The sequence below is a fragment of the Sycon ciliatum genome, chromosome 1 (assembly GCF_964019385.1).
Source record: "Sycon ciliatum chromosome 1, ocSycCili1.1, whole genome shotgun sequence".
Taxonomy (NCBI): Eukaryota; Metazoa; Porifera; class Calcarea; order Leucosolenida; family Sycettidae; genus Sycon; species Sycon ciliatum.
Window position 1 is genome coordinate 47,900,430 of NC_088643.1, and position 20,272 is coordinate 47,920,701.

Below are 20,272 nucleotides of genomic sequence, written 5' to 3' on the forward strand. Positions count from 1 at the left end.
ATGAGTATAGTCAAATATACTTAAAAAAGAGTCCGCAGGATTGCCGTGGCTTATAGGTTATAACCGGTTAACCGACCGTTAGCTTAGCAGTTAACCGTCAGGGGTAAAACCGTGACCGTTTGAGCCCTACTTATTTGTCCCCGACACAAGCGGTTTCTATTTTCAGTCATTCGCGTCACGTGCACTGTACATAACTTAGTGTTTAATTGCCCGTCAAAGTATTGTGTACATTCCAGAGCCAAATTGACTCGTGGTAGAATGCAGCAAGCAATGACAGCACAATTGTTGATTCTACAATGTATAGGCACTCTGATGCATCGATGAAAGAGAATCTGATCGTACATATGCGCATTGCTGCACCTGCTCCCATAGAACAAAACTCCACAAATGTCGGAGTCGGTTAAAACAAGCAAATCGTCTATTTTTAGCTACAGTTTGGTTAAAGTTGAAACGACCCAAGCATTTCCCACAATTCCCAGTAGACTACCAGTAAATCAATCGATGAGGGGGCATAACGTCACGACGATGAATCCAAATAGCGTCCGGCAACCACGAACCAATCGAACGTGTGGGAGCGGAAGTAAGAAGCGTGGGCAGAGACATCGTATGTGCAACCTTATAAGTCGGGCAAACGCCACAAGATGAGTGAGCAATTTGTCATCAAGCGTGCAAGCCGGTATCAAACCGGTATAGCTTTCTAAACTAACCTCTCATGTGCATTATTCGTTGGTGCCATCCGTTCATTTGGTCAGTCCGACATGGTCCATCCACAGTACAGTGATAGGTCCTACCAAGAGTACATAACGGTACTCTTGGTCCTACTGGACCTACTCGTCACTGACCAAACGAAACTACACGACGCCTGCAGACATCAGCACTAACCGTTCACCAGTCCACCAGCAACACTGACTACAAAACGAACTAGTCACTCCTACATGACAAGCTGGCTTCATTACAAAAAAAGATCACGGGGAATCATCAGAGGAAAAGGAGGTGTTGAATGATAAGGTTAATAAGCTTGAGCTACAGAATGGAGAATGGAGGTGTTATGAACCCTACCAGACACAACTATCATTACTTGTACTAAAGTAGTGCTAAGTCCACCACAAGGAGAGAGGTACTATAAAACTACACGTCACAAAGAATACTGGAGTGATAACAAAGGTGCATATACAATGACTTTATTATTTAGGGGACTTCCCAAGGCGCATCAAGATAGTGAAGGATATCCCTAGTGGCCCAGCCACAAGGAATATAAACTGCGCCTCATCGAAACCACTAACACCCAGTCCACATTTCTCCTTGCATAAGGTAGTAACAAGAGTAGATAGACAAAAAGAAGAAAAACTGTTTACCTACTCTAGCTTGGTAGTAATATGAAGATGCTGTTGTAGTAGTGAATTACTAATACATGTACTGGCGTGGCCAACATCATCTTCATGTTACCTGATGATTACATAGCATGAACCTCAGAGTTGCAACGAACATGATTGTATCGGTAGGTGTATCCTTTGGCGGATTTATAATATGCTGGCATAATTTCGGCATAATCTTTCGGATTTTGTCTAAGCATTATGCCTTGCATAAAAGGACTCCTGAGACCAGACGGCTGGCGATGCTGGCTGAAAATTAATGCTCCAGGCATATTTAGGCACTGTGTGAAATAAGTTAACCTGGTGAATGTTACCCCTTATAACAAGTTATAAGCCATGCTGTCATGGTACATGGTGCCAGAGTCGATGTAACGTTGCAAAGTGCAACAAGAGTGCATGCAAGGGTACAGTAACATGTCAGTAGTATAGCACCATCATTGGCATAATCCGCCAAGGGCTGTTTGTACTGAGTTCACGTCAGGCGAAATTACTGGTCACGTCAGTCGGCGACACGCATTTTTCACAAAAATTTGCGTTTCACCTGCTGGGAGAGTATGCGTGTACTCGAGTCTCATCCTGAGCACGTTTTTTTCTTCTTTTTTTAGCTCCAGTATAGCTGTATTTTTCATTGCAAAGCCGTCCTCGATTGTTGTGTTCGTTGTTCAAACGAAGTGGACATTCAATCATGAAGGCAGAGGACATAGGAGCCTGATTGGAGTTTATCGTGGCATAGGACGGCCACACAGAGACACTTTGGGATTTTCTGAATATAAAATACCGTACGCACGATGCTGAGATCAATTTGTGCGATATCAAATTGTTTGTGATCTACCACATCGAGCAGAACGGGATCCAAACACAAGCTTACCGACGGTTAGGCTGCCGACCTGACTGGACAAATGATCCCTGGCTTCACCAGACGCCAGAAGTCGGACACCATGTCCTTTGCCGCGACGTCCATCTCCAAAAAGAACTCCATCTTCGTCGTGAAAAGGCTTGAAATACTCAATATTCAACCGAGATTCGCGGTCTCACCCTTTCTCAGATCGAATCATTTTTTGTTGTAGCAGTTGCAGGGCAGATCCCCGCCACTACTTCAACAGAAGATGGCTCCAAAGCATGCCTGGAACAAGCCATATCGAGGTTGCAAGCCACCCCTCTCAGCACTTTTTTGGAAGAAATTCGAAATTTCAATGGTGGAAGATATACTATGAAGAGATTTTCAAAAAGTATGTTTCGCGGAGCGATCGCTCAACCTACGTCATTCAAACTTTGCAGGATGGTTCAGACGTACATGCTAGGCATGGAACCACAGAAGATGATATCATAGCTGACACACAGAGCTAGAGTCACACACACAGCAGATTCGTGTGCACAGATACGAAATTAGTGGACGTCGTCATCTTCTTCCCGCTGATCTCAAATGTACTATGACGTGCTATTTCGCCTGACGCCATACCATTACATTGATTGGACCGCAGCGTAGTATAACACCATCATTGGCATAACTCCAGCATAATATAGCATAATCACTGGCATAATTGGAGCATATTGAATCATTGATAATGGAAAACATAATTCACTAGAATCAGCAATTTACCAAGCATAATCCGCCAAGGGCTAGTGTATGTACCGGTAGTGAAACTGCACAAGACAATGTTGTTACTAACCTTCTCACTCACTCTCAGGCTCTCTCTCTCTCTCTCTCTCTCTCTCTCTCTCTCTCTCTCTCTCTCTCTCTCTCTCTCTCTCTCTCTCTCTCTCTCTCTCTCTCTCTCTCTTGTTGTCCGCCATGGTTAATGAAGTGGGCAATGCTGTTGTGGCCTGCAAAATTTTGACAATATACGGCACAGTACAGTGGCAGTGCATCATCTATTACCATACTTCCAAGTACAGTGAGTAGAGGTCTACTACCAAGAGTACATTTTTAATTTTATGTACTGCTGGCACTACTCAATGAAGTCCGATCTTTTGAGAGAAATGTCGAAGTGAAAAGTCATCAATGGCAGTACAAATAATAATGATACAGTATTATTGCTGGTGCCAGCAATCATAGACATGAAAGCAACACTCGCACACACGCAGACACTCACTCACTTACTCGCACACAATACAATAGAATAATGCCCATCCGGAGATGATGGCAGGTCCTGAAAGGACCGACCTGCCATCATCTCCGGATGGGCACACACACACACACACACACACACACACACACACACCTTTGACCTTTGACGCCCATCGCCGGAGGCGATGATAGCAATGCTACGGCAGAAGCCATAGCAACTTGTGCTGGGATTGCACCATTCAACAGCTTGCAAGGCTGAAGAATTGACCGTCACCATACTGACCAACCACCACAATCTCAATCCCTTGACAAGACATGCAGAATGCCTGGATTTCTCTCAAAATCCCTGGATGGCACAAAAACAAGTGAAAAAGAGCTTTTCCCGCCAAAAAAACGTTAGACTCTGCAGCTGTGCGTACAGCACAGATCGACCCTGTACTAGGCTGTATTTTGATCAGTCGGCGCCCGCCTGTCACTTTGTCAGTGCAGATCTTGCATGGTCAGGTCTTCAAACTAAAGTTCGAAGTGCGAATGATCACCGTACATACCTTTGAAAAAAGTTCAAAAAACCGGGACATTCGGGGAGAAACCATGGAGTTTTCAGGAAAATCCTGTATCAGACAAAACTTTGGTTTTTCCGGGAATTTGCTTGAAATCCCCGGGACCCCGGGAGGAGTGTTGATTTTCCGGGATTTTCCCGGGAAAAACGGGAGGGTTGGCCAGTATGCGTCACTATTCAGCCTGGTCTACACCATACAGCTATTTTGAAGTGACTTTCTCTGGCCAGTGAATCCCTATTTTTGGTCTTTTCAATTTTTTTCCTGCACACACATCACACCACATACTCCGGCATGCACTGGCTGTTGGTAACCACCCAGGAGAATGAAAGGAAAGTCAGGAAGAGTCTGAGAAGAGAAGAAAGACACACACACACACACACACACACACACACACACACACACACACACACACACACACACACACACACACACACATGATAAGGCAAGTACATGTAAGTCAGGACTTTCAGCTAAAATAGTTACATAGTTACAGAGGACTACCCCATCATACATCCAATTCAGACTAGGACCAAACATACCATCACATCCAACTCCCTAAAGAAATAGAAAAACAGATGGCAAGACACTGACAGCACTTTGAGGGTAAAAATTTAATGAACGTGCACTTTACAACAGGCAGCACAAAACAAACGCGCTATGGTGAGGGTGAGTAGTTTCGATGTTATGTAGCAGTAGTAATATACAAAAGCACTTGGTCAACGGCGGTGGCCCGAGAGCTTTAGTTCCAGTCGTCATCATCGTCCGACCAGTCCTCGCCACCGGCATCATCTTCTGAATCGCTCTGTTCCACGGCAATACGGCGGGCGAGAATGGCAGCGACGTCGTTGCCGTTGCCATCATCCTTTGGCTTCTTCTCAACGTCATCAGTCTTGCGCAGCGCCTTGCCCTGTCGGATAGCACTGAGAAGATCAACCCTCTCATCTGGTTCTTTCGCCACCACTGATGCCTTCTTGAGTGTAGTTCCCTGCGCAATACTTCCCAGTAGTGACGGTGCTGGGCCGGGGGGTGGTGGCGCGCCACAAGGTGGCGGCGGGGGACCTGGAGGTGGCGGAGGACCAGGCGGTGGAGGAACGTTGGACACCGGTGGCGGTGGTCCTGGTGGCGGCGGTACAGCTGACGGAGGAGCCATCATTGGCGGAGGTGCCGGGGCAGCAGCGGGCGGTGGTGGCGGCGGTGCAAAGGCATTCGGCGCATCAGGCATGCCCATGGGAGGCGGTGGAGCACCGGGAGGAGGAGCAGCGAAACCAGGCGGAGGTGGCATGCCCATCATCGAATCGTCCGGCGGTGGAGGCGGCGCACTGTCGAATGGAGGTGGAGGTCCGGGTGGTACACCAGCCGGCATGGCGCCACCCGGTGGCGGAGGTGGTGCACCACCGGGAGGTCCAGGCGGTGCACCACTGGGTGGTGCTGGAGGAGCACCCGATGGCGGCGGTGGTGGTGCACCCTGTGGAAGTGACGGTGGTGGACCGCTAGGCAGTGCTCCAGCTACCGGCGGCGGTGCACCGGGTGGAGGACCAGAAGGCGGCGCACCGACCACCGAGGGTGGCACGACAGTACCTCCTTGGCCATCATCAAACTCTTGACCCTTTCCACTGCGGAATTTCTTGGTCTGCACGGCTGCCACCTTTGCGGGACCGTGAGTACTCGTCGTCTCTCGTTGCCGTACTTTTTGCTAGCAAGGCAGAATGAACAAAGCAGTGGAGAAACAAAAACGGGATCGTGTAAGACAAGGCATAAGCCCATGGCTAACACAACTGCACTGCCCGCCAATCTCCAGTCGAGCAAGTCAAGAACAAAATTTATTCGATCCCATTAAGGGTGGTACAACCCCCTACACCAGAGATTACATCACTGTCTTTCTGTACAGCAATGCATGTGTCTGTTCAACATCATATCTCGATGCATATGCTGAAGCCGCTTTAATAACGAGTTGAAATTCGACAGGGGGCGGATCAACGGTACAGCTACGTGCATGCCTTTGCCAAATTTGGCCTGACCGTTCGTTTCGGCCCGTGATTCGCACCAACTTCCAATCTCGCTTGATCTTGGTTCCTCGTTGCAGCAGGGTCTAGAACTAATCAAATGCACAACCTGAGACACTGACACAGGTCCTACTACACCACACCAGCTACATATATATGTAATATAATGTAGGATGTGGTGATAATTATGAACCCTGAAAGCATGAAGTGGCAGCACTGTTTTGACTTCTAGACCAGATCACCGGAATCTTACCTTCCTCTTCTTTTTCCGCTCCTCGGCCTTTCGGTTCATGTCTTCAGACCATAATTCGAAGAAGTACCCTGGATCTGTGTAAAACTTCAGGCCATCTTTCCCGTCTTCGCGATACTTGTTGAACGCTGAAAGGTTCGGCGGCTTTTGGCACTGATTATAGACTTCCACAAGGGCCACAGGGAGAGAACCTCTTGACAGCACCTGTTGCTCGGTGACATTCGTGCTCTTGAAGTGCTTGTACATGCTAATATCATAGAGATTAACTGCATTACACACACACAAAACACACACAGACAGACCACCACATACACACACACACAAAACACGGACACAGAGAGACCACCACATACACCCATAAGAAAAGCTACGGAATAGAAATAACTTGGACTCGTTTGGATAAAGAACACCGGGTCACCTGTGATCCGGTTGGGAATACAAGATACGTACATCAGGGAGCCCTAAAATATTTACAACTCCCTGATCATAGGATAATCATGTGTACATGCAGGAGCCGCGCTTGAACGGACCCGGCTCTGACCCGGTTGCAATGGCTGTGCCAGGTACACGTGTAGCACCCGGTTGGTTTGAAATCCTAGAGCAGACAGTGAGTAGTGCACTAAAGTATGTGCCTAGGCCCCCAGCTACCTGCACAACACGCGCACAATGCGGCTTGGATCTACCATTCCCACAATCCTGGCGGGTCATGCCCATCCAACCGCTCAAGAGTGCGCAGTATTCCATGGTTCCATCCATTCAAACTATAATTGTAGCCTGCTATCTTGCTAAATTAGTATCCACTCCCATGTATACAGTCCACTGTATTGCATAGCACCATCTGTTATCCAGGCTACGCTTCTTCTTTTCTTTTTTTGCTGTCACTGTTCTTTGAAGCCGTTTCTCACCGCTGCTCTCTGCTGTCTGACTGTCGCCAACCGTACTAATAACGTACTCAAACCTTGCCATTTCTAAAACAATTCTCCTAAGGCGACTTTAGATAGTCCACTTCAATGAAATCGGGTGAGAGTCACGGCCGGTTTGATCACTGTGAATTCAAATAAATGCATGACGTACCAACCAACACACGGCCAGGTTTGTACTGAACTCCAGCTAGGCCTACGCATTTCCCGGAAATTAGTGCGCGTGACTTCAGGTCTTCGAATCAACACTTTACTTGGCACTGCATTTGTTTGTTAGTGCAGACATCAAACTACATGTGATTTTGTTCATGCAGTCACCAATAAGTGTCAACACTGGCACCAAATGTCTTTGCAAAAGTTGGGCCATTTCACATTCACAGTGACTTGGTTTGATTGTGATTTGAGTGTGCATGTGCCTAATTTACACGTCTGCGTACGCTTATAAGCAAGTTGATAATTTCTATGTGGATAACACACCTTCTTCTTGCACAGGATCCAACTGGGTCACGTCCACAGCTAGCTTCTGGACTCTCTTCTCCAAAGCACTAGTCCTTTCCAGGTACGAGTTGGCCTCGTTGAAGATCTCAGCAAACAAATTCTCGGCATGTTTGGAGAGGCTGCTAAGCTGGCGAATGACATTGGACAGTGTGTGCGACACGATGCACTGCAACTCATTTTCGACTTTATCAGAAACACGACACCTACTGGCGTAGTAAGGCTCGACTGTTCTCTTCACCAGAGGCATGGCTCTGTTGTACCTCCCGCCTCGCCGCTACACCATCCCAGCAGGGGAGCTATTTCCCAAGGACGCCAGTCACGCCTACTAAAAATAACACAAGTGCACCGAAAGGCTTCACCACCGCCAACATGAAAATCTGAAAATGCCTTGAATGAAGCGAAGCAACCACAACCGTGGTCAGCGTCACGTCGGAAAAGATCTTGGTGGCTTTGTGCCATGCCTGTCATCACGCAGCAGATCAGTGCAGTACAGACAATCGGCCAAGCACATGCATGCATACCAGGGAGTTGTACATGCGTAGATGTACGTGCATCATATGTACAGGATAAATATGGAAAAGGGAGTACTCGTACTCGATCGAGTTGTAACTAATACTTGTAAGGTAGTACACTATTGTACAAAATGGTAGCAAGTAGTAGCGTAGAATACTAGATCTACCCTACATCCGGCCATATCCTCACAACCAGGGAGTCGTAAAATATTTTACGACTCCCTGCTCACAACACAGTGAGCACTCTCCATGGAGTACCAACTACCAAGTCCAATGGTCTCCAGGCAACACCAATTAAATGGTCCAATCACTGAAAAAGAACAAAAATAAAATCATCCGAATTTCAGTATGTGTCACACAACAACAAAATTTGACTGTTGAACTACAGCGTTCATGTCTGAGTTGTGAAATTCCCGCTGCATGACTTTAACACAATGTACACGCTGGCCTTCCATTCCCTTTTGCTTTGTAGTCTGTACCTTTCTACCTCCCTGAACTCTATGGCTGGCCCCTGCCTCTGGTCTAACATCATGCCAACATCAACAAGCAGAGGCAGACCGACAGTTTCACGCACAAAGCTTATGCAGATAACATGGAAATCAATTTAAAATCAACGGGATGCTTTTTTAGACTGGTCCCACGTCTACATCTGATGCCAAACTTGACATAAACGATACAACAGCTAAACAATGAAACCACATAAAAAAACCAATAAAACAAAGGGAAGCATCAGGCCGGGCAAAAGCAAGCAAAAGGCATAACTTACACCTTTCGGCAGGAAGGCTGTTAGCTACTCTGCGCAACCGTGCAGTTGTAAATTATTGTACCGGTAAACCGTAATGACTACTGAGTAATTAAAAAAATTAGACATGTGATGCCGAGAAAGCAAGAGACATGTGTTGTATGCTGTTAGGGAAAGGAACCGATAGGAAACATCCGTTGATCAGTGATACTGATGGAGAACTAGAAGGAATTTTGACCAAACCTGTTGTAATGTACAAGTAAAAAAAAAAAAAATTAAATAGAACCCATGTGCCTGTGTGCGTCTGGGGAATGATTTCTGGGATATGATGAGTGGACACGGCGCGTAAAACGGATCAACCAGTGTCCATGTATACTGCTCAACTGCTAGGACTGCTAGATGCATGGCGCAACAATGCAATAAAGAGAGATAACTCAACGATGTGAGACATAGCCGCGCAGAGCAGGAAGAACCTGCAGATCTCACTCAGTCAAAGGGCAGAACGAAAATAATCCGAAAGGTGCCGAGACACGCTCCGTGATATTACAGAGCGTGTTCCACGTTGTCCTCTTGTCGGGGAGGTAAGCGCTGCCAAGTGCTGAGATCATCGACACATCGAGTCAATGCATCAATCCACTGGGAGCATTCAATCTTAGAGTCGGCTGAGAACACATACCTGAAATAATCGACAGGAAATCAAACAGCCAGATCCGCCATAGTAAAGCGAGCGGTCACAAACGACTAATAACTGCATGAGAGTCCAGCTCGTCGACATTAACGTTAACTTGTGACACCACAATACAAACAGCACACAATACGAACAGTAGAACTGAACAGGGGAGCGCGGCACTGCATGGCCAAAGCTCTGAAGCTATGAAATTGGCCGTGCCTGGCATCATCAGCAGCAAGTGAACTAGAAGGATGAGAGTACAGTCCCAAGCCCATCATACGTACGTGTCAACTTCTGGCTCGGGCTGGCGCTTTCCAATCTGATGTGGTGGCAGTGCGGTCAGCATGATAGCGTACTTGCGCACACTGACATCATGATCAGCCATGTCAACACGTAGGGAGTACTGTCTCTTGGAATAATCATGCAGGTCAATGACCCGAACAGGCTCCTGCACGCACAACCAGAAACAGAAAGCAAAGCAAAGATGCAAGGGGTCAACATACAGTACAGCGGAGGAACAGAATACCCACGTAGATATCCTCCGTCTAACTGTTACCTTCTTGCCATATCAGCCACCCCAATACGTTCGTATAACACGTACGTGTGTACAGCTACAGAAGAACATAGGAGAGCCATGACTCAAAAAAAGAAAGGTCCGCGATTCTTCGTTCTTCACCCCACACCAGAAACAGCAGTGGCACCATAAGGGGTGGGACGCGCTCATACTTCGAAGTAGTTGCAGGTGCCGCAGTCGTGCTAAGCTCAACGCAGATCCTCCACACCCCCGTTGCTGACTCACAGGCGTCACAGCGTCAGACGGCTTACCTTGACGGCCTTATCCGACGGATATTGCCAAGCACGGATGCTCGCGCCGGCTTGCTCGCACCATAGACGCCGCCAGTTAGGAATGCCTTCTAGCTCCTCTTTCCACGTCTGCACACAGAAAACAGCAGTAGCAAGGTGTACAGGCAGCTTAGTAGTGTAAAACTCGAGTTACACTGCAGCTCTGCTGCCCCATGGTACGCGACAAACATAAAACACTAAATGCAGCAGCTTGCGGTTCCACTGACAATATTCACACAAGCTACAGTTCTTGTAGAGCTAAGGTTACAATGGTGAAGATGAATCTTCACACACGACATGCAACTGTGACGCAGTAGCACTCGTCCCCAAGGAGAACAAGGATCACAAGTTAAGTCAAGTGCACATATTCCTCGCTATTATTTGCCTCTCCGCGTTTGCATCAGGGTGTGTTACTACAAAAATCAACAAATCGACATAATACACATCCACCTCTAGCATTCGCTCAGGCCGCTCAACAAGTCAAAAGACAGTAAGGACAAGAGAAAGCGAGGGAAGGGTCACAGAGCAGCGGGGTCGAAGGCAGGAAAAAAAGAAACAGGAGGCAAAGAATATTGAAGAAATATATCAGATTGTCCATTGAATTCACCATACATCATGTCATGTTCCGTTTGGGCAAATCCGGGCATTCCTCTGCAGGCTCAGGTGCGGAAAAGCTGCCGCCATACTGCTCTGTCCTCTGCCAGGTCCCTGATGTGTGAGAGACCTTTATCCGTCTGCAGCTTCATTCCCTTTGTTGCGAGGTCTGTTCTCAGTATTGTTGGGAGTGTGGAAGGCGGCCGGCCACGGAATTTTTTCTCGTCCTTTGTTTGCCGGAAGTATGATGTCATGGCCATTTGTGCTGGGGACTCCTTGTCCAGTCTGCAGATGTGACCGAGTAGTCACATCCGAGCAGCTTTAACCAGGACAGTTAGGGGCTGTGTCTCTGTTCTGCGGTGGAGGTCATCGTTGCTGATTATCTGTGGGTAGCGGATACCCATTCCTCGCTGAAAAGCCAAATTAAATAATAATTGAAGTTGGCAGTGTTGCCACATCATTATAGCCAAATATCAGTAGGATAAAAGAAAAAAATGCATCATCCGGGGCCAAAGCCCCCGGACCCCCTCCCCTATATAGCGACCTCGATACACGCACACGTGCGCGCGGCACTGATAAGAAAAAAATTCACGTTTTGCGTGAGACTCAGGCTGAGTTTGCCGATTTTTCTCGAGACAGATGATGATTTCGCTTAGCGCCTTAGGAGAGAGCTATGGAAACACGCGTAATGAGCAGTAAAAGCCAAAAATCTGGATCATGACTTCTAAACCACGCATAAGGTCAAACTTGGACACTTTCATGGCTGTTGTCGGCAGGAGAAGGTCAATTGTCGGCAGGTCGTGACATGCCTCAAAAATCGGCAGGCTACTGACATGTCGGCAGGTGTGGCAACACAGAGTTGGAGACTTGCAATTCGTGTTCTTAACCCAGATTGCTTCTGCAAGCATGTTAGTAAGTTACGTACAGTGCGTATCGGTTATAGCGTGGTCGTGTAAAAGAATATACTGTCTACAAGAATGAACTCTCATGTTTTCATAATCATAACATGGGTTTCAAGTGCACTTCTATTCTTACAAGCAATTTTATCGCATAGTAGAATATATCGGTCCTAAGAATGGACTTTGTGTAGCGAAACATGCCAGTTTGGCACAAAGTGTATCGCCTGTAGTAATAACGTCTGTCCAATGCAGTTCTGACCTGCCTCGCGTTGCGTTGTACGTAGTGCTGCAGGTTCAACTGTTGTGGTCATGTAACTCATGTTGCACAGCCACATGGTAAGCCTACGGGACTATGACCAGCCGCATGCACAGTAACACTACGTTGCATGCACGATGATCGTCCTGCCCCTGCGCACATGCATATGATATGTCACACTTGATTTATCGCCCGTAAGAAATATCGGAAATAAGAATAGAAAGTCGTTTTTCAAACACCCACGCTATAACCGATACCTACTGTAATACAGTACAGGCAGAAGATTTCGTCGGTCAATAATTTCATCCAACTCCAAAGAAAGGGAGTTCGTCCGGTTGTAAATTTCGTCCATGGATCACAAGAGTGTATTGAAAAGCTGGGCAAATCGACATTAGTCCGGCATTTAATTTAGTCCACAAGCTCTTTGGAAGAAAAAGACGAAATTAAATTCCGGACGAATATTTCTGCTTCTACAGTAGCAGAGAGTAGCAAATTGAAGACTTACTAAAAATCCAGTATGCTGATGCTCGTCGTAATGTGCTGTGCCGGTGACAGTAGCAAAGACATGACCGAACACCACGTGTTGGCCACTCCACTGTTAGGAGAATGTGCAGAAAGCAAGGAAAAAAATAAATGCCGAAACCCGGGATTGAACCAGGGACCTTTAGATCTTCAGTCTAACGCTCTCCCAACTGAGCTATTTCGGCTACATGAAATCTCAACCAAGCCACAACCAGTACCATATGCATAATAGTATGCTTTCAATACGGAGGTTTAGCATCACAAATTTCGTGTCGAGGTTCGCGAACATTTTTCGGTTCTTTTATAGCTGGATCGCGAACTTTCACATGTTTTGCTCGGAAAAGCAGTCGAAACACGAATCGCGTATTCGTGTCAGGACCGCCATATCAAAACTTACTTTGTGCTTTGTGTTGTCTATAGTCATAAACAGGTATGACCTGCCAACGTCATGCAAGTGTGAGTTCTGTTTGCTAATCCTCATCATAGCGCGAATTTCGCCACTGAGTTCGACTTTCACAAGAGTGCATAAATACGAATGTGAAATTCGTCTTGCCAAACCTCCGCAATATCACTGGACGTGGTGACAATCCTACCTCTTGCAGCTTGATCTGCGTATGCTTCTGTAGCACTGGCAGTGACAAATTGCTGGACGCAGCCAACTGAAAACGAGAGCTCTTCGGTAGAGAAGGTGCTAGAGTAGTACACACACAGCAAAACAGACCAAACAGCACACATGTACCACTGGTAAGTACTGCCACCGCGCGTCATGTTTAAACAAAACACTTCAGCGGGACGCATCGCGCATGCCATACTGCTATAACACAGCAATCACAGAAAACTAGAAGACCACTGCTACCTAAAGCAGCCAACTGATCACATGATATCGGTGACACCACTGAAGTCACATACCAGGAGCCGGAGACCTTGATGGACTGTTTGAAAACTCCGGCTGTGATCGTAAACAGTGACGAGGAAGAAAAGAACAAAGAGCAAAACTAAATACGAGTGCAGGGAAAATTGACAAAGGAAACAAGAAATACTTTTCCATCTTCGTTCAATAGATCTGTATGCCTCTATGGCATGCCGAGTGCCCAAAATGACGTAACATGCTCGATGTCAAATATTATATAGAGCGCCTGCAGTTTTAAATATCTGTAACCCAGCTTCCTCGGATCAGACCATTCAATTCAGTGCCCAGAAGACTACAGGTTTTGAATATTATTATAATATACAGTGGTCCCTCTATAATCCGGCACCATTTGTGCCACGAAAATCTGCTGGATTAGGGAGGGTGCTGGATTAACAAATCTGATCTACTGCTGCAATGTGCATGAAGAGGACATTTGGCTACTGAAAATTGTGCCGGTTTATCGAGGGTGCTGGATTATAAAGTGCCGGATTAGAGAGGGACGACTGTAATAATATTCAAAACCTGTTTTTTTTTACTGGGGAGTTTGTGATATTATCACAAACTCCCCAGTAAAAAAAAAGCGGCGCCCCACTTCAGACAGCACTATATTATTACTGCTGCGAATGCGGAGAGACTATGCAGGCCAGTACACTATAACAAGACGTGCCAGCAAGCAGAAGAACGCAAGTAAAATTTGAGACATACCCACAAGCTACGAGTTCCACGCTTAGACGATGATACGGTACGCTGTCCATCGGATGGCTGAAGGAACCGAAAACAAGAAACATGCCAACCAATTAATTATATGCTGCAAAACAAGTTTAAAAGCAACACTTGCAGGCCACACATGGAATGCAGCATCCAATGACTGACCATCGAGGAAACAGGTTAAAAAAAATAGAGCCAGACTCACAAGGAGGCGGGGTTTGGTTGGTGTGGATAAAAGTGGTGTGCCGGGTTCCTGATCTCGGGATTTGCAGCTTGTTGTGAAGTAGTAGACTTCAACTTCGATACGGGAGTCGCAGTGCACACGCTCCAACGTGAGAGTGTCGTCAAACACAATTCCACTGCTCAGGCTGGCTGCGTGGCGTGTGGACTTCACCTTGGTTGATGCCACCACCTCGGAGCCGCAGCGAGCAGCAATGAAGAACTCGCCGACACTTTCCCTGCCCAGCGACGACAGGAAGCCGAGATGCAGCGGCAAGCAGATGTCACTGAGATGAACAGTGGCTACGCAGGGACGACTTTGGATCGGGCTGAATATGATGGATGAGTCGCTGGCCTGGCGTCGAATACCACCCTCCTCCCCAGACTGCTGCAGCTGCTTCAGTTCTGACTGGCATTTGCCAACCTTGATACCTACAACAATACAGCAAAGACAAAGCATACCAGACCAAGACAGTTGCGCTTGATCATACACGGGGAAATGATGGAAAACATCAACGCTCGTGACACAACATCGTATCGAGCACCTGATTACAGCCTGAAATTGCTCACAGATCAACATGAACCAGAGCAACCGTACCAACCTGAGAGAAGCAGTAGCTTTTCGGCTGCAATCTCCTCGTCAGTGACTCGCTGACCCCTGGACTGACTGAGTTCAAGTGCCTGTGTGGCCTGTCGCTCAATTTCTTCCTCTTTCTGAATCTCCGCTTTTAGATGCTGCGCAGCGACAAAAAAAAACAAATCAACACATGGAGGGACATTGAACAGCTACATCAGCCCACCATTGCCAACCATTAGCAGACAGCAATTATTAACGTTAGGAAGTTTCGGAAAGAATGGCGACATGGTACTGCCATTGTATGGCCTACAGGAAAGATACTAGTACGCGTTTAAAGTCATTGGCAATGGATGGGTCACCCTGTGTGAAGGAAACTACCCATACGTGTATGGATGCATACAAACACAGGATTCCAGTGGACTAAGAATTCAGTATTGTCATGACTCTGGCCTGGCTGTGATGGCGCACTGCCAAACCCCATAAGGTAACAAGATATCAGCGCGGGTTCAAAATCTAACCTCAATGCGGTGGTCGACCTCTGATCGCTGGCCAGCATTTGTTTTGATAAAAACACGTTTTGCGGCCGATCCATCTGCCTCTGTTAGGTCAGCGGATGGCTTGCGTTTGCCGGGCGAATTGCTTTGCAATTTGGCAGGAGTGGAGTCAGTCGGCGGAACAGCAACAACCTCTGGTAGATCATCGGCAGTACTTTTAGAAGCTGAAGCAGGTTTAGAATCCAGCTGTTTATCCATTTCGATCTCAGCTGTGTCCGGGCAATCAAACAAAACAAAAAAGGAAGGCAACAGGAACAAGGATGTGTCACTATGGAAGCTGGTGGTGCTAAAGCTACTTCGAACTGAGTTCGAAATACTACTGGTGTAAAAATAATTCAGATTGCACAATAGATATTCTTCTTGGCCTAGTATTAAGTAGTACTGGGCCACTTTGCCTTGGCCGGTGGGGCTTGCACTGGAATCCTCATATCACTGACAGGGTTGTGTCACTTGCTGAAACAAATTTTGAAAGGTGGGTATTTTTAAACTTCACACAGTTATCTGATTGCTGCTCACACCAGCAAAATGTGTAGAGCTTAGTGAAACAGTCACATTACACTTTGTAGATAGTAACCAGAAGAAAAAACTGTGCTGTTATTTCACATGGCTTCATTCCTCACCATTCGACAGAGACAGCGCATCAACGATCACAAAATAACGCCCAAAAATCAGATTTCTTACCGATCGGCTGTCTAGAGTCTTCTGGAATTGGTGAGCAGTTCCGATTCGGCTCGCGGTCCTGGGTGCGATGTACCTCAGCGAGAATTCGACCTTGGCGATAATCACAATATTCGTCTGTTGTTATCGATGCGTTGTGCAAATCTTGGTCTTCCACATGCGAGCAGAGCCTTTGCCCTTGTGCAGTTGACACATCAACAAGGACAGCGTACTGAGGCGATTCATGACTTTGCAATGACTCTGGGCTAGTCGTAGATGCAGAAGGAGAATCACCGTGTTTGCGTTGCACGTCACAATCCTGTTGCGTGTTCTCTTTGCCCTCTGATTGAGCTGGATTCGTCCGGGCCGTGCCCGGTTTCGCCGAGTAGTCTACGGTTTCTGTATCCGAGCTGCTTCCTTCCTCATCAATTTCGTCGTCTCTGTAATAGTAGCCACAAGCATCGTCATTTTTGCCTACATTCTTCTCATCTGCCTTGTAGCCAGGTTCGTAACCGTATGGAGCTTGTTGTTGGCGACTGTTGTACATGTAGTTCTCATCCTCGTAGCAATGGTTTTTGTTTTTTGCTAAATCGAACCGGACAGAATGTTGAGAGGGATTGTCCGATAGCTGTTGTTGGCTCCGGCTGCTGCGGACTTTCTTCAAGCAGCGCAAGGCAATTTGGGAAGCGCTGGATGATCTCCTGACGAGCTATGAACACAAGACACACGAAGAAAGACAAGCAAAGAAAGAGTGTTTAGAGAGAGATGCGTTGCGCCCGATTTGGACACAACAAAGCAGTCTTTTTTTAGCTGCAAACGTGGATGGTGTGTGCCAACAGTACACAATCATGTTCTGATCTTTTGAAACGTACCAGATGAAACAAGCTTACCTTGTGAAGTCCAGTACTCTCTCCCTCATCATCAACACTATGGCGCTGCTGCAAAGGCTGTTTTTTCTTGGAATGACTCTTGAAGAGCCGTGCGCCACTCGACCGCAGAATTCTCGCCACACCTAGGCTTTCGGGGGGTGTGTTCTCCTGATTCTGACTTTGAGCCATCTCGGAACTCTGGGACATGGTTGTAGTCAGAAAAAAGGTCCCATGTACTGGTGTGACCAAGAAGAACTCTCACAACAACCAGAAAGCCACAACCATTGAGTTCATTTACTTTCTGTCCACTGTGTGTGTCCTGCCGTTCGCCACATCAGAATTTTAGCAGAAGTGGAGTGGATGCACATTTCGAAATTATTTGAATTTGGCGGGAAACCCCCTTACGTCACCCTGGCCCAACTGCAAATGAACAATGAGATCATACATCACAAAAGATTACTAGTCACATGATCAACTGATTTCAGCCATAGCTCGTAGAACACTAAGAACAGCCTGTAGTACATGTACTATTGTATTTTGTAGTATGGCTAGAGCAGGGAGTCGTCAAAATGGTATTATTTGACAACTCCCTGGCCTAGGCTAGACTAGAGAGTGTTGCCTGAATGAGCGGCGGGCTGAGACTCGCTTTGCCGTGCGTGAAACTCAAGTAAGTTGAAGCTGAAAGCTAGTCCTACTCCTAGCTCTGGCTTCCATAGTCTCTACATGTATGCTCTATAGCGTCTATGGTGCCGGTTGCATGTTTGTTCCACTCACGTGCACGCAGGCACACATACACGATACAGTGTAACACGTACACATATCGGAACATACACGCCCCGGCCCGCCGCGCACGCACACACTGGCACGCACATAATACCATTTGTACTGTACATGTATCTTGTACTTGTTGCTCACTGCCAACACTGGTCACATGGGTTTCCCTGGAGACTTGTCGGAGTGGAGAGGGGAGAACGATTCAAAACTGGGAATCTCGGAACGCCCCGATTGGCTTTTAAACCGCCCAACGGCCGACACCCCTGAAATCCCCAAACTATTGGTGGACTTGGAAATGATCCCACTTATGCCATGGGTTCACCACACCTCAGTAAGTGGGTGAGGAAAAAGTCACGGCAGACAAAGGATCGACTTCATCAGTCGAGCGCCAGGCGGCCTGCATCGCTCACATTGCGAAGCGACATAGTGTCCCTGCTCCAGCAAAACCCGCAAAACCAAGGAGACTTGGAGGCAAACGGCAGAGCGACATCTTCCACTTTCTCCTCTGCACCTCTGCCATCCCGTCCTCCATCCTGGCCCTCCGTTCCGAACCTATCCATTCTCAAGTCCGCTTGCACCCGGTCTGACCCTCCTATTGTGCGACTTGTGGAGACACTGGCATGTCTTGAAGACTGAGCCTATCGCTCCTATTGTTCCTTGCGGCGTCTAGACATTTGGGCAGATGGCAGTATGTCCCACACCAACACTGGTAGAGGTGGTTTTCCTCAATTTCCTGTCATGGAAACCACTGAAACCCAGCGGTCAGAGATACTGTCTGGGAGTCTACCACTACCAGCTGGAGCTGTCGCAACACCCTTCACAGCAGAAGTAGCCGGAGCAACAGCTGGCCTGGGGGCGGTCTACGACTTACTACCACGGAGACGGACGTTGTGCTGGTCACTGACAGCCTCTCTCACGTAGATGCCCTCCGTGGAGACACATGCATGATCAACCCCGACACCATCCCTGCGTTCGATGCTCTGACACATGCATGATCAACCCCGACACCATCCCTGCGTTCGATGCTCTGACAGATGTTGCTCGGAAAGCAGCTTAATTCCACCAACCTTGTCTGGATCAGCAGCCACCGCGGTGTTGCTCTCAATGATAAGCCCGGCATGGAACACGGTGTATAGACCCTGGTCCAGCTGCTTATCCAAGCTGCCGAGGCTTCAATTCAGTTTGCAACCGCCTACCCCCGGCCATTGCTCAACACCAGCAAGTTCTGCAGCACTCCGTCCCGGCACGATTGTATTGTATTCTTTATTTTTACTTCGCAAAGTCAAACGGGATCATTGCCCAATAATATTATGATAGCGAATATGAGACCACCATCCTCAATCAGCTCCTCACCGGCCACTGCAGCCTCCTTAACAAGTACCTGTACCAAATGTACCAGATTGCTGCTGCACCCTCACCCGATTGCCCTCACTATCCCGGAACAGTCGAAGATGCTGCCCACCTCCTGCTAGCTTGCCCTGGCAGACACACCAGCCCAGCAGCTACACATCTATCTAGGTACCTAACCTTCACGTCAGTCAGGGAGGCACACTCAACCACCGGAAGGCTTCAAGCTATCCAGTTCTTACAACTGAAAAAACTGATCTAAGTTTCAACTACATGCACACACATACACATGCGCGCGCGCGCATCTTTGACCCTTGACGTCCCTCCTACTAAGGAGATGATGGGCTAGCCGGCTACGGAGTTGAGCGGAACTATTACATGAGGTGACGCTTCAAATATTAATAATTGTGATCCTCCCGAACGCTCTGACATAATGTTACATTGGCGCATGCAACTGCACTGCATTCAAGCAGCGCCACGCCAACCATCTCTCCTCATTCTGACATGAGAAGCATCGCTGAAGCAGGAAATCGTCAAAACATATCTGGTGCATGCCTCAAAGACGCGTAGCACGACTACATGAAGAACTATTACTTGGAAGTGGACGATAGACCGCGGCTCGTGCGAAGGCGTGCTCAAACACCAGCAAACGCTGCAACCTATCAATCACGGCCTCGCGGAGAACTCGGAGATCGTCACTTCGTATCCACACCGCCAGAATTAGTAATCTCCTGTCCAAGCGCCTACGTCGCCAGACTGAAGGCGTCACTCGGATCAACGATCCAAATGCGTATGTTGTCCCTGCCACCAGGCGAGTCTCTGGTGACTGTCGGCCGCTCGTTTCTGCTGTTAGATTATGGAACGCCCTGCCCCAAGAGTTCAAGCCCCTCGCCTGCCATAGATCATTCAAGAGACTTTTAAAGGTTTATTTTTATGGTTAGCCAGCA

General features: G+C 47.6%; 2 protein-coding genes and 1 non-coding gene across 3 annotated transcripts; all 3 read right to left on the reverse strand.

Annotated features, from left to right (window-relative positions):
* Window positions 1-4,452: 4,452 nt before the first annotated feature.
* LOC135830009 (actin-binding protein WASF2-like) lies at window positions 4,453-8,178 on the reverse strand. The gene is made up of 3 exons (XM_065342399.1): window positions 7,652-8,178; window positions 6,258-6,520; window positions 4,453-5,694 (listed from the first exon to the last, which is right to left on the reverse strand). The coding sequence occupies exons 1-3, from the start codon at window positions 7,917-7,919 to the stop codon at window positions 4,741-4,743; spliced, it is 1,485 nt and encodes a 494-aa protein (XP_065198471.1). The 5' UTR covers window positions 7,920-8,178; the 3' UTR covers window positions 4,453-4,740.
* Window positions 8,179-8,763: 585 nt separating this feature from the next.
* Window positions 8,764-17,513, reverse strand: LOC135829998 (anillin-like). The gene is made up of 12 exons (XM_065342391.1): window positions 17,226-17,513; window positions 16,360-17,044; window positions 15,643-15,887; window positions 15,150-15,282; window positions 14,534-14,979; window positions 14,326-14,382; window positions 13,620-13,659; window positions 13,304-13,401; window positions 12,694-12,783; window positions 10,422-10,529; window positions 9,881-10,044; window positions 8,764-9,602 (listed from the first exon to the last, which is right to left on the reverse strand). The coding sequence occupies exons 1-12, from the start codon at window positions 17,409-17,411 to the stop codon at window positions 9,470-9,472; spliced, it is 2,385 nt and encodes a 794-aa protein (XP_065198463.1). The 5' UTR covers window positions 17,412-17,513; the 3' UTR covers window positions 8,764-9,469.
* On the reverse strand, window positions 12,823-12,895 carry Trnaf-gaa (transfer RNA phenylalanine (anticodon GAA)). Its single transcript has one exon. It is a non-coding gene; the product is annotated as a tRNA-Phe (tRNA).
* Window positions 17,514-20,272: the final 2,759 nt, after the last annotated feature.